The sequence below is a fragment of the Lipophrys pholis genome (assembly GCF_963383615.2).
Source record: "Lipophrys pholis genome assembly, chromosome: 6".
Classification (NCBI taxonomy): domain Eukaryota; kingdom Metazoa; phylum Chordata; class Actinopteri; order Blenniiformes; family Blenniidae; genus Lipophrys; species Lipophrys pholis.
The window spans coordinates 22,330,088-22,344,602 of record NC_137629.1 but is presented as its reverse complement, the minus strand read 5'-3'; the positions used below and the strand labels follow the sequence as shown (position 1 = coordinate 22,344,602).

The 14,515-nt window shown below is 43.6% G+C and overlaps 1 protein-coding gene across 1 annotated transcript in view; it reads right to left on the bottom strand.

The window, feature by feature from the left end:
• Positions 1 to 1,936: 1,936 nt before the first annotated feature.
• The window catches only part of flt4 (fms related receptor tyrosine kinase 4), a 53,770-nt gene continuing 41,191 nt past the window's right edge, over positions 1,937 to 14,515 (bottom strand). Inside the window, exons 14-30 of the mRNA XM_080465248.1 lie at positions 14,194 to 14,340; positions 13,280 to 13,411; positions 12,699 to 12,805; positions 11,432 to 11,567; positions 10,898 to 11,002; positions 9,559 to 9,672; positions 8,909 to 8,997; positions 8,564 to 8,723; positions 8,225 to 8,319; positions 6,074 to 6,196; positions 5,757 to 5,868; positions 5,512 to 5,611; positions 5,233 to 5,338; positions 5,028 to 5,152; positions 3,797 to 3,917; positions 3,523 to 3,608; positions 1,937 to 2,512 (exon numbers count right to left, since the gene is read on the bottom strand). Of these exons, the coding sequence (XP_080321374.1) occupies positions 2,314 to 2,512; positions 3,523 to 3,608; positions 3,797 to 3,917; positions 5,028 to 5,152; positions 5,233 to 5,338; positions 5,512 to 5,611; positions 5,757 to 5,868; positions 6,074 to 6,196; positions 8,225 to 8,319; positions 8,564 to 8,723; positions 8,909 to 8,997; positions 9,559 to 9,672; positions 10,898 to 11,002; positions 11,432 to 11,567; positions 12,699 to 12,805; positions 13,280 to 13,411; positions 14,194 to 14,340 (2,057 nt within the window). The 3' untranslated portion in view covers positions 1,937 to 2,313. The remainder of the gene's footprint in view (positions 2,513 to 3,522; positions 3,609 to 3,796; positions 3,918 to 5,027; positions 5,153 to 5,232; positions 5,339 to 5,511; positions 5,612 to 5,756; positions 5,869 to 6,073; positions 6,197 to 8,224; positions 8,320 to 8,563; positions 8,724 to 8,908; positions 8,998 to 9,558; positions 9,673 to 10,897; positions 11,003 to 11,431; positions 11,568 to 12,698; positions 12,806 to 13,279; positions 13,412 to 14,193; positions 14,341 to 14,515) is intronic.

Here is a 14,515-nt window from a genome sequence, read left to right as displayed (position 1 = left end):
GTGAAACTTTTAATTTTTGTTTGACCAGGATGTCCCTTGAAAACGATTTTTTTTTTAAGGGGGTTGATGTAATAAACCTCCACATTTCTTTGCTGTTTACATGGAATGCTGTGATTCCAGACCAGCATCTCTGTACATGTAGTTTGTGATGACCGGATGAGAAGGATCACAATCTGAATCCGATGAGAAAACAAGCCGAGTATGGAAGACGCAGTAGGAAGAAGCTGTAGCTCATAAACGGCTCGTCAATTCTATTAAAAACGGTCTCGTCCAGAAGCATCCGATGTGGTCATTGTTTGGATTAATCGGGTCACATCTCTTATCTTCCACACCTTTGTGTACGTCTGTCCAAACGAACATGGTCTATATGGTTTTTATCCCATTCTGGGTTGAAGGGTCTAATCCCAGGTGACGTGACAGAGTTTACACCCTGTACAGATCACCTACCATTACATAGCGACGCACAGAACCAAAATGTTTGTGCCTCATCCACGGAGCTCATGCCATCCAAGTTAAAATCTTCTTGTTTTAAATAATGACGATACGAAATGGGACACAACTGGATCAAATGTATAAAATTAAATATTTTGCTTTATTCTTGAGTTTGCCACCCATCTGTTTGTTCTGTCACAGAAGTCAACCAGCCTCTCATTTTGTCCTGAGAAGGATTTTCTCTGGTGTTGAGCCAGTACATGAGTCTGTCTTCTGGTTTAATCAAAAGTTACCAAAAAAAACAAAAAACAAACTAGGATTATTTGAAGATGTTTGGGTTTATAAGCCTTGGGCATTTTGGACTCAATCTATGGGGTTCTTTTCTTTCCTTACTCTGTAATCATGCATCTAGTGCCACCAGTATTCAAACTGCGTGCCTTCCCATTTACATCTCCACTGTTTTGCATTATCATGTCTCTTCCTGCGTCCGCCAATGAAAGCAGCTCATTTTCATGCACGTTTCCTCTTCCAGTCGCTGTGGAGTTTTGCATTTTCCCTCAACACTTTACCAAATCAGCATTGTGCAATGTCTAGTTTCTCCTTCGCTCTCAGAAATATGGTGAATGTCTTTCCATTTTTAGCTTGATCTCTCAGCACGGTACATGAATCTGTTTTTCTATGAAGTTGTGAATTCTAATGAAGGTTCGGTTTTTATAAGGGAAAACATTGTTGGCCTTGATGTTTATTTTTGAACTGATGGCATGAATTGTGAGCCTCGAAAACGCACGTATATATATATTTCTTTTTTATTGCACTCAGTCTTGTGTTGACGTCTCTTGTGATGTTACATGTTCCTCCAGAGGTGACGGTTACTTCTTCAGCGTTCCTTCAAAGTGGCTCTTATCAATTCTCTCCTTGGATGAAGCGGTATCATGTTACACTAAATTTGTTTTGTTTGTTTTTTTACAAGCTACTACTTTATATTTCCATTGTCTCAAATGGTGGAAGGAGTTGGTTTATTTTATAATGATAATAAAAAAAAAAAATGAAGTGTCATATCATTTAGTCCCATTTTGTTAAAAAAAAAAAAAACACTAACCCGCACGTGAGTGTATTTCGTTTGAAGTGGACTTTGCACCCAGACGCTGCTCATTTCCCCGAGGCTGGCAGCCGGAGCCAACACCCTGCAGGTTGTCATTTGGGATGCACGGCGGTAAGAGGCTGTTGGGCCCTCGAGGCTATCATCACGCTTACGTCCAGCTCTGATAAGAGGTGCTTAGTGTGACTCACTCCTTTATTCGCCCTACGTCCCTCTTGTTTACCTCATTCACTTGTTACATGTCAGCGGTGCTGCGTATCCAAGTGTTTCCACCTCCGCCAAGTGACACAAGCGCCACAAATATCTGTTAACCTTGGACATCTCTTGCTCACACCTAAAACTCGGCACTTTAAACTTGTTATTAGCAGAAATAATGACCCATCCAGCTCGAGCAGCACATCAATTAAGGAGTTTAACCCAGACGGAGGATACATTTCTTTATTCCTTCACATGTGAGTCACAATTTTGAACAAATAAAGAGGTCAGTAGAGAAGAGATAAAAAATATAAATGTGTGACTAGAAAATGCTTGTTTTTTTTTGTCATAATGCTGCCACTCAGTGGCTGGTTTGAGGCACTTCAAGCATGTGCAGTTAAGTCCATTTGGAAGGCTCGAGAGGAGAGGAGGATTCTGAGATGAGTAGAAGTCGGCTCTGGTCTTACAGCTCCATTACTAGACTGCAACAAATAAATGACGACACGTCAATACTCGCCATGTTATCAGCGCTCCTTGCTGTTTTAAAAAGGCCTTTTCTGTCTTTGGTCCTTGGGCGGAGAGGGAAGTTAGCGGGTGCCTGGCGATGAGTAGAAGTCGCAGAAGCCCTCCTCGGACAGGTGTCCGTACTCGTTGTTGTAGAAGGTCTGGCCGGACAGCTGGTTGAAGAAGTTTGGACGGTGCAGGGCGCTGCCGGTGCCACTGATTTGACCCAGGGAATTGTGGGAGGCCATCAGGGGCTCTGTGCTGCTGCTGCTGTCCATTCGACTGAGGAAGAAACGGAGCAGGGAGCGGTCAGAGCGTTCATCCAACAACCTTAAACAGACTGTGGTGATATTTAGCAAAGTCGTAGAAGATGCTCGAAGGAGTTAGAAACTAATTCAAAAGCTCCGTATGAATCTTTTGGACAAACAGAAGGAAATTCTATGGAGGCTTCCTTGTAATGTTACTTTGAGATCACTCTTATTGTTTGACCTTTTTGCCACGTCAAGTAAAAGTGCACACATCCAGCTTTATTTGAAGAGTATTTGCATCTAAATTAGGGGAACGATGTAGGAAAAGCAACACATTATTACGTGTGGCTTCCAGCTTTAACTGGACAAACTGGAAAAATCATGAATGAAATTGTCATTTTTAATATTTGGTTGTAAATCCTTGAAAAGTCAATGGGCTGGAGATGCTCCTCCAGGCCTTGACTGCCGCTGGTATTCCCCCTTCAGGTTTGTCTTCCGTAAGATAAATAAATGCTCACAAGGCTTTTAGATCAAGTGACTGACCAAACCAGATGTAAATATCCTTAAATTCAAGCTGAAACTCTTGATTGTTTTATTACAAATCCATCGTCGCGTACAGAGCCAACACGCAATGTGAATTTCTAGATATTAATGGACCTGTACATGTCGTGTTTCACCTCTGCTAATTTACACAATGTTTTGTTTTATGATTTAGTTGGGTTTTTTTTTTCATTTAGTTAACGTAACTGAATTTGAACGATTAAAGAAAAAAAACAGTGAGTCAGTTTCTAAGCAGAAGAGAATATGTGTGTTTTCTCGTGTTGGCTATAAAGTAGCCAGGGTATCTACAGATGCCTCCTTTACTAAGACGACTGCAGGCCCCACACAGACCTGACAGTCGCTGTGTTGTTTCACAGAGACCAATAAATATGTATCAGTCCAAATGTCACACGGTGCGACCGAGCGGTCCGGGCGGCGGCTCTCTCTTTCGGCTCTTCCAGCCTCCACACAGTGGCGCCGGATCATCGCTTTCATATGATTAACCTTTTTGAGACGGCTCCCCCGTGGCTGTGCTCGAGTCTCTCGAATTCCTCCGAGGCCAGAACCATCCCGCTGTCTGTCTGGCTGTCCTGGGAAGAAAACATAGTTTCACACCATGTCAATGATATGTCTTCACTTGACCTCCCAACTACTTACGGTAATTACACGAGAAGAAACTTCCCAAAGCCCAGCAGTACCATTATTTAAAAAAAAAACAAAAAAAACATCAGGTGCCAGTTCACATTATGAGTGACTGATAAGAAGACAAAGAGCTGACCTGTGGAGCTTTCTGCTGATGCATCTCCAGGGGAAACTCTTCAAATGTCATCACTCTGGGCTGGCATGTTTTCGACGGCCCCACAAACACACAGCCGGCAAAGGGCACGCAGTTATAATACCTGGTCAAGAGGTTAGAAGAAGATTATCAGGCCGGACAGGACTTCCTGCTGACATACTGATAGATGGAGAGAATGTGGAAATAGTATGAGCAGTATATTCTACATTCAAAGAGGTGGGGAGCCTCAGAGCTGTGTCACAAACAAAGAGGTGGACATTATTTCATATTGAGGCTATCGATGAAACTCTGTGGTGCACACATTGAAACCAAACACCACGGCTGCTCCTGATAATACAGACAGGATAGTAGGCCAGGAAATGACTCAGTGTATTCACTATATAATGTTATGTCGAGCTCATCCTGTCAGACTGTAAATGAGAGAACACTTGTATCTTCATATCGTCTACAGTAACAGGTTATATGATGTTCCCCTCCAAAGATTTAGATTCTCCATCAATATCTGAGTATGAGTGCCATCTAGTGGTGGGGTTTACAGCAGAGGCGTCAAACTCATTTCAGTTCAAGTCGAATTTAAATGGTGCTGTACCAGTCTAAAGATAGCGCACTATATAATAAAGAAGAACATGTCTTTGTGCAAGGAGGGTAGGTGGAATTCTATTTAAATAACCCACGATTAACTCATTAAAACGCAAAGGTCCTCCATAGCAGAGTTCATAGAGCTTCAACGACATTGTGTCCTTCCCAATTGTCATGCTTCACATGAGGTCTAATATTCTTTTGCACCACAAGATTGGTTACATATGATTCATTTGAAGGAAATCTTCACTTATCTGCAACTGTTACATTTTTTTCACAAAGCTCTTTTATTTGAACTTTTTCTCTATCACACTTAGAATAAATTAAATTATGACAATTTCAGCTTCAGCGTCACACATCATGTATTTCTTTTCATTGTGATTTCTTCAGAAAAACAAGAAGGGAATAATCCCACGGGGAAAAGGCATCCCCCTGATCCTCCAATGCTCTCTGGCGCCCCCTGGGGGAGAGCCACCAAACACTTTCCAAACCAATGCTCAAGTGTTTGGCTACCTGTAGAAACATGGCTACAAACCTATAACGTATAAACTTCCCAGGAGGGAAACTTTTATTAACTTAATATTTAGTCGACAAGATAAGAGATATCCTGTGTGTAAGTAAATGTCTTTTCTACCTCGTGGGCAGGGTGTTGCAGGCCAGTCTGAAGTCTTCTTCAGATGCAGGCTGAGAGGAGCCCTGCGAGAAGCCGTCGTCCTCCGAGTTCTGGGACTGGTTGAGAGCGACGTCTTCCTTCCCCTCCTGAAGAAAACCAGAAGTGTAAAGAGTCGGAAAGTGCTCGCAAACCAAAGCCACGTCTTTCTGATGTTCCTTGTCCTTACCGGCAGCCCGTTGTCCTGCAGCAGGTCCCCCAGGATCTGGACCAGGGCAGGAAAGGTGGGCCTCTCTGTGGGCTCACCCTGCCAACAGGCCAGCATGATACCATATCTGCCAGCAGAGGGCGCACGGTCACAACAAGACCAACTGCTCCATCAATGTAACTACAAATCTCCATCAAATCTCATTTCCCAAAAGTGCATGTCAGCCATTTGAATGACATGTGAGAAAACGCTTAATGACGTTTATTGATCTCTGAGTCAGTTTTGAGAAGATATCCTCACATTTCCGGGGAGACCGTGTCCGGCGACCTCATCCTGACGCCGTCTTTCAGCCGTTTACAAAAGTCTTCATCGATCTGCACCCCTGGATATGGAGATGCTCCTGAAGGTGGACAAACACACAAATCAGTGCATCAGCTGAGGGAAATATAACTGCTCTGTATTTGGATGGATTAGGGGAGGAGTTACTGCTTTAATAAACAAACGAGTGTTTCTGATTGAGCTCAGAATGTACGAGTAGATTTTACCCAGTGAAAAGATTTCCCAGAGAAGGACTCCAAAAGACCAGACATCACTTTGGCTGGTGTACACTTTGTCAAAGATGCTCTCCGGAGCCATCCACTTCAAAGGTAGACGAGCCTGGGAGGGACATTAAAACAAATCATATAGATAATACACACCAGTCACATAAACAGAAATGACACCTGCCATTACATGTAATCATCGCGCTGGTGATTATGAACAGAAACAAGAAGGCGTCCCTGGTGTTTCCAGGGGTTAATAAAAAATGAATAACAAAGCCAGTGAGTTAACTCTTGGTGCAGTGAGTGTACGGATGCCTTACGTTGCCTTTCCTGACATAGTCGGGGTCTTTGTATATGTCTCTGGCCAGGCCGAAGTCACAGATCTTCACGATGTTGCTCTCTGACAGGAGAATGTTCCGGGCGGCCAGGTCTCTGTGGATACACTGAGGATACACACAGCAGCGGGCATACATCATAACGCTGCAGACAGCTCTTTGTTCCTGTGTACTTTTGTGTTTACCATTTCCACCTTGTTTTTGTCTTATTTTTCACGGCGAGAGAACTGATGATGTCAAGTGAGTGAGTGACTGACGGGGAACTTGGATGTTATTTTATCAGACATTTTCAAATTTGAGTGTGTGTCTGAGCACTTGTGTAACTGGGACTGGACTTTGTCTCAGCCAGGCTGGTTTTGGTGGGATCACTGCAGGAGGAATTAATCTCCAAACTTCACAGGAGTCACTTACGCGAACATCGTCTGCTTTACATCTCGCTCACATATTCACTATCAGATGGAGCTGCACGCTGGTTTTTGCGTTTGGCTCAGTTTAAAAAGTGGGAACACATTTTTCTCCCCACCAAATACAATTTGTTCCAACCAATATGTTGCCCTTCACAGCACACTGGGCTATTCCATTAAGTCGATCAAATTGCGTGTGCTTTTGCCACATGTGTGCCGGAGTCTTCATTTGGCGAAGCGACCGTCTCCACATGGTTTGATGATTAAAACTGATGAGGTGATTCTCTGAGAAATTGTTAAGCTCTTCACAGTCTTCAGACGTTTCAATCATTTTAGGCTTCACATGCAAATGTATGCGTTCAGGTTTTAGAAACCGTTCTCCGTAAATACAGTTTCAGTGACATGAGAGGTCTGCTGCCATTCCTAAACGACCTGGCGGGCGACAGCGATGAATGAGGCGTCACAATCAGTTTCACTTAATCAGGTCTGGAAGTGGAATCAAGAGCCTTTAGCACAAAATCAGAGGTTTCTTCACTGTCATGTTTTCTTTTTTTTTTTTTTTTTGTTGCCAACATTCAATGAACTGATCATCAGCACACACATGTTTGTGTTCTAAAGTGCAACAGACCAACGTTCAACAGATTAAGCTCAAATAATGCGAAACAGAACAATATCTTCGACATCCGGGCATTGTACAATCTTCTTAAAGCACTTTATCAAATGATGTTGTGCCCTTAAGCACTTTGGCACTTTCAGATCCTGGTGGCTGTGGTAATCAGTATTATTTCTTTTTTTTTTCAATATTTCCTCTTATGGTGTTGCTCTTTAATCTCCTCTTGCTGCTTATTGTTCTTGTTGTATTGCAGTGTGGAGTTTTATATTGCTGGCGTTGGCGTTGGAAATTAGCTGTGGTTATGCACCGGCTATAATTGCCCCTGTTTTAAAAAAAAAAAAAGAAAAGAAATGGAAAAATATCGATTAAATTTTTGGTTTGTGTTCACGAAAAGAGTTTGACAATTTACCTGTGATGATAAATTACAGCACTGTAATATACAGTATACTTTATGTTTATTTATTTATTTATAAGTTAGACTAGCAGTGACATAAATTTGCAACCCGACAGTTTAGTGCGTTGCCATGCAGGTTGCAATTACCAAGGAATTAGGATGCCTAATGACACTTTAGAGATTAGGTTTATTCTGGTAGTTTCAAAGAGTTTCAGAAAGACGAGTGGACTTAATTACACTTCTAAAGGAAGTTTTGCTTCTCTTTAATTATAGGCAATACCTCACACTGCACAGATTTAACACCAGATTAACCTTTTCTTTTTTCAACAGAAAAAACAAAACCGAAGATCTTAAAGAACCATGTTCATAGCTATTTCTTATATAACACTAGATTTGCTTTTCTCCCATACAATATGTGGAAGACTTTAAAACCATGAAACAATACATCATGATGACACACGCGGTTCTTAAAAGCTGAGTCATAAATGCTGTGCACTGATAGGGTGCCTTTTAAATCACCCATCCGCACACACAATAGGCAGCAGTAAACCTGCTATGAAAGATACAAAAGAAAGAGACAGTGCGACTGTGATTTGCTGCTCCGCCTATTAATTACAAGCTTTAAAACCTGGACAAATAGGTACAACGGAGCCTCAAACTAACTTTTAGTGACGACTGAACAAGATCTATATGCGAGACGTGACATTGTGGTGTTGATAACAAACCTTTCTTGAGGCCAGAAACTCCATCCCACGAGCCACTTGGAAACTGTAGCATATCAGATCTTCTATAGTCAGAGGAGTTTTCCATAAGTCATCCACTGGAGAGAGAGAGAGAGAGAGAGAGAGAGAGAGAGAGAGAGAGAGAGAGAGAGAGAGAGAGAGAGAGAGAGAGAGAGAGAGAGAGAGAGAGAGAGAGAGAGAGAGAGAGAGAGAGAGAGAGAGAGAGAGAGAGAAAACAGAGGAGAGGATGATCTTCATGGAGAGAATAGCATTAATCTAATCTACATTTCATTGTCTGAAAATGAGGCAAATCATTTACGCTCGCGGATGGAAATGACTCACTTTTCTCCACGGTGGGGTTCTTGTTTGGCGCGTTGGACGACGGACTCTGAGGACTGGCTGGCTGAGAGGAGGGCGGAGCAGGTGCCTGACGGGCTCTCTGATCCATCTGACCCGCTTCGATCATCCGCCTCACCTGGCTCTGGGTTTTTGGAGAGCGATCCTAAAGAGGAGAAATGACTCAATGCACCACCCTCACAATCAATCGGAAAAAAAAGAGTTACGAAACACGTGTCACAGGTAACAGAATTCAGCAGTAGAAAACACAGTAAAGGGAAAGATACCACTGCGTAGAAAACAAGCATTAAATTAGTAGCAATTGCTTGATTTTCTGCGGATTTTCGATACCCTGTATGGGAGGAAGAACTCTCTCTTGGCCCGTAGGAAGTTGGACAGATTCCCGTACTTGCAGTATTCCACAATCACCATCAGCGGACCTGGTGATTACACATTATCCCACATCTTTATTTTATTTCATCGTGACAACACTGTTTGACAAGCTAAAGCAAAGGTTACACTTGATAGAAAACAGGCAATAGATTTCTGTTGCTTGTCAAGGAATACATTTTGTTCTGACAAGAAAGTACAGGGCGGGATATTTCAGCTTGATTAATTCCTGTCTGATATCGGCTGTTTGGCTGCTTTTGTTTAGGATAAATGCTTTCAGCTGTCCAACAATGTGCTCTATGGGTCAATTCAATGGACGAGAAAAACAAAAGATTTGCAATTAAAATGGTATTAAGCCACAGGGGGTAAAAACCGTTGCTAACAGTTCATTAAAAGTTAAAACCACAAATTACAAGATAATAATGATGGTTTGAAATAATATTATGGTGACAATCCAGCTGGAAAAGGCAGAAGTCACTCTCTAAGAAGTGTTTGATTTCTTTACAAGCCGTCCTTCAATGCACCAACCAGTGCCAGTAGTAAGTGTTACATTATGATAGTGAGATTGTAGATGAACATGACATGGGATGAGTGTAACTCTGTGTGCTCACCGTTTGGCTTCGTGCAGGCCCCTATCAGGTTCACCACATTCAGGTGGTTTCCGATGTGAATCAGTATTTTCAACTCTGACATCAACGCTTTGTGCTCACTGGCCGTCGCTCCATCTGGAAATCCACAAAGTCAAACTTAAGCCATTAGGAAATATCACACAATGCAGTTCATTCATTTGCATATCCACTAATTCATTCATAGGTTGTTAAGAAGGACTTATGTTTAGTTGATTTCTTTTTTTTAAAGGCAAAGCATAATGCACCGTGGATTAGTATGAGTCAATCATCTCCCTTAACCAGGCTGTATTGTTGCCGCGCTGCTGTGACACTTTAACTGAGCTGCCAGCGCGAGAGGGTCGACCTCATGACTAATTTACTCATTAAGTTCAGCTCAGATCTGGATGTTAGCAGTTCTTAAACACGGCTGATCCACGAACGTCAAGATATCCAGTCATGACAGCAAAGCCGAGCAGCGACAAAACTACAAATAAGCCTTATGATCGTAAGTTAACATTTGTAGGGTAACGGTGATGTCAACCACATTTGAATATCCTTCATATAACTGTCACGATTACTGAAGTCCTCATCCTCCAACCAATGCGAGTTTAAAGAGACAGTAACAGGATTCTTGTTTGTTAGTGTGTGCTCATGATTAAAGGAGCCTGAGAGAGAGAGAGAGAGAGAGAGAGAGAGAGAGAGAGAGAGAGAGAGAGAGAGAGAGAGAGAGAGAGAGAGAGAGAGAGAGAGAGAGAGAGAGAGAGAGAGAGAGAGAGAGAGAGAGAGAGAGAGAGAGAGAGAGAGAGAGAGAGAGAGGGAGAGAGAGAGAGAGGTTCCGCAGCCTTCTAACTTCATACATCAAAACTAACAAGTGAGCAAGCCAGATAAGACTTAGCTTTGTGAGTAATTTCATACTCAGAAATCAAGGGGTCAGGCTCTTATTGTCCTCTATGTATTTCCGAGATGAAACATTGACATAAAGATGTATGTACAGGGTAAAGTTACGAGTAATTTTAATTAAAACACACTTTTTAATTTCCAAAAATTTGTCATAGGTGTGAAGGAGATCGTTCGAAATCATAAAATGTTTCAAAAGCGTTCTCACAACAGGAGGAGCTTATATATAAAGACTCTAAATACCAGATGTTTGTAATGACAAGAGCTACGCTTATGTTGTTCCCAACAGCTGGTAATAAGCAAAGAACAACAATGTGGTTCAAGCTCTGTTGGAGGGGTCATCCCTTTTGGCAGAGGTCCAGTGGAGACCTTTACATTTCTGCAAAACCGTTGCATGTTTCGAATAAAACACACATCGCATACACGTGAGAACATAAACCTTCACCTTTGAGCATTTTGACAGCGACTGTATCCAAATTCTTGCTCTTGGTGATGCCATAGATTGATGCTTCGATGACTTTTCCAAAGGCTCCATGTCCCAAAACCTTTCCTGTGTGAGAAAATGGACAGAAAAAAACCCCTGATTTATGCAGGTTTGGTTTTACTCTCCATGGAATACACCAACAGTTGCGGTAGGAAGAATTCGCTAAGCATGCATGCACATGGCACAAGAGGGAGATTAGAATATCAATAGCAGCATTTGGAAAACAAGACGATCCCCATAAGTTGCTGTCAAGGAACAGATGCTTCTCCTCGGGGCGTCATTAGAAAAAGCTGCTCTGGGAGTGAACGCATATTTAACACGAGTGCTTTACTTGGCAGCACTCGTGCCCACGTTGGCGACGATCCAAACACATGCCATTATGGATCCTGGAAATGGGAAACTGATTTGGTTTCAAACATCGGCGCGCACGCCTCCCTCTCATCTCCTCCGGCGTCGTCCATCCATTCTCCTCCCCCACCATTTGGAGCTACTCACCCAGGCGCAGACGGTCCCTGGAGACTTCCCACTGGGACGAGTCGTAGGGCAGGTAGTCGCACTGCTGGTCCAGTGGCACCTCCCCGGGGTCCATGATGATTGACAGATAGCCAGTCTTTATGTCTACAGGGTTAACCTGAGGTTCATAGACAGAAAGGAGTATTGTGAGGTGAGTAGGTGGGAGATCGGGGGGTGGGGGAGGGTTATTACACTCCAATGCTATAAAGAAAGTGCCACACAAAGGAAAACACACAAGCAGCGGAGGAAGGAAAAGTTAGCGGGGGAAAGTCCAACAAGGGCACCCTGGAGGGTTGGTAAGGAGGTCACCAATCTATTAGTCTATCAGTGCATGCTGTTATATTGTTTAAAAATAAAAAAAAATGTTGGACAGAAAGAAAAAGTTAGCACAGCTTTTTATTGCTCTATCCACCTGAAGTGGCCATCTGTATTTGATTGGCAGCTATCGGCAGGCACGAAGGTTATCCAAACAAATCCCACTGTGCCGGAGCTGCCACAGACAGTGTGAGCTGGGTGTTTGTCCCAAAGAGAGGACCACATCACCATCTAATGACGTGGACTGCTTCTTTGCAGGTGTGCTCTTTAATAAACTGCAGATGGTCAGATGACGCCCGCCTATACGCTCCAACAGTTGGTGTAATGGCTGAAGGACAGACGAATAAGGGACAATGCTGACAGCTCAGCTAATGTGTGGCAACAATACCATGAAGTTGACACTGATGATGCATCTTTAGAAGGATCTTTTCCAAGGAATTCGACATGTCACGTTTGAGTCACAAGTGCGGCAACTTCAGTACTTTTTAAGGAAGTAAGAAAAATGCATTCCATTATTCTATCGTCATAATAAGGCTGAATATGAATATGAAACAGTATTTCAGGGGAAACGTTCAGTTATGTTTGTTTTCGAGCCCGTTAGAGAGAGTTTAACGACGAGAGGTGAAATGTCTTTTAAACTTCAAGCAAGTCCTGTTGTCTTAAACGGAACAGACCATCAAATGTGACACCGTGAGTGTAAAACAAAAAGCAGATGGCTCCTCAATGTGGACATAACTAATAGCCCTAACTACAAAGCAGACAGGAGTAATTCTCTAAGTGAATGATAATTACAGAGCGCGAGGTCAAGGAGCCTGAACAGAGGCTGACGGTGAGTGTGTTTGTTGTAAGTCAGAGGTCACGATGCTTTTGCCACGGGCTGTTAGTTTCGTTCAGGAAAGAGACAGCCGAACAGTAAAAAGCGGCGCCCTCTGACCCGTTTCACATTGCAGAAGATGAGGATGAGCAAGGCCCAGAAGAAAACAGCGATCACTCCTGTCCCGATGAGAATTACGATCTCCACGTTGGCCTTGTCGCTCGAGCCTGGGCAGAAAAGCAAAAGCAGAGAACTCGAAAAGTGTTGGCCACCAGCTATAGGGGGCGCTGCATTACAAACAACTAGTGCCAGCCTTTTAGTAAAATCTTACATTAAATCTTCAGGTTAAATCCCTGTGGTGGGCAGACATTAACTCATTTGAGCCAATCACACTTCAGTTCAATGCAATTCGGTTTTATTCATTAAAGTGCTGCCAGCAAACCCATTCAATTATTCATTCTGAATATAACATGTCCCAACAACCAGTGACTCTGAATTAGAGGTGGAGAGCGATTCAAAAGCACAAAAAAAAAGCGTGCAAGGTGAATAATTAAAATTTGAGACCTGCACATGTTGCAGCTAATGATGTGAGCTCAAGGGCAACTCTGATTTCAGGCCCAAGTGCACTTGAAAGAACATGTTATCAGTGCGTGAACGTGCGACGAGCCGGGTGTTTCTGTGTGTGTGTGTGGCGGTCTCACCGATGACCCTGACAGCTGCAGAGGAGTGGACGCACCCTCGCTGGTTGCAGGCGGTGCAGGTGTACAGGCCGGCGTCCTCCTCTGTAACCCGCTGGATACTGAGCGTACGGTTCGAGTGCTGCAGCTGGATCCCTGCATGGAAAACACAGGATTAACACTGACATGCATGAGGACACTCGAACTCCCCCCCCCCCCCCCCCCCCCCCCCCCCCCCACCTGGACACTCGTGAGGCAATGCTTTTGTAACTTAGCGTAACTCCCTCGCCCCTCCAGGTTATTTTAGAATTCACAACGCTGGATTTCAATCTGTAGAATACAATTAGCGTCCTGTTGTGGTTTGCGTGGAGCCACATGTTCCAGTAGCCACTTGGAGTTGGTCCCAAGGTGTCACTCAGACCCATATTGACTCATCTCCCCCTCATCTCCTTCAGATGTTAAGGAAAGATGCACACTGGGAAAGCTAATGAGCCTTGACTAACAGCCTGCAGGCCTGTGTGAGCGTGCATGCATGTGTGTGGGCGTGTGCGGGTGGGCATGCGGCAAACACTTCAGTATGCCTGTCACTGGCTGTGCTTCACATGTTTGTTCACCAGTATATAGATGGGCGCGCGTGCGTGCTGGCATGTTCGCTTTTAAATGCTTATTTGGCGTTCATCTTCAAAAAGTGCGACATCTGCCAAAAGTTGCAAAAGATTATTTCAATTTTTTCCTGTGATGTTATGTCAGAGCCAAGCAAATTGTAATTCATACTCACTTGCCGAGAATAATAAAGGAGGGATGCAAGCCCAGCCAAATTAAGTCCCAGGTGGGTACATTTTCTGAAGGATAGCGGATGTATTAAAGCATATGGCTGCTGTGCTGGTGGGTGGGTGGGTGGGTGTCTGCAATGCACCTGAGTAGGTGTATTCATGCACCTGACATTTGGTGGAGAGGCTGGTTGTCTTTGAACCAAGAGAGACGGGGCACAGGTCTCCCCTCCGCGTCACACTCCATCCGCAGAGACTCGGTCACATTTACTGTCTGGTTGGTGAGGCTGTGCTTATACCAAGGTGCCTCCAGGGCTGTGAAGGGAGAGGGAGGCAAGATGGGAAGGGTTGGGGGGGGGCATGAAAGAAAAACAGAGAGCGAAATGGACATTATGACATATCAACCCAAGGACAGTAAACCCACATGATATTTAAGAACTAATCTCAAAGGATTGGAAAAAGGGCGAAAGGAAGAAAAAACTGGACATGC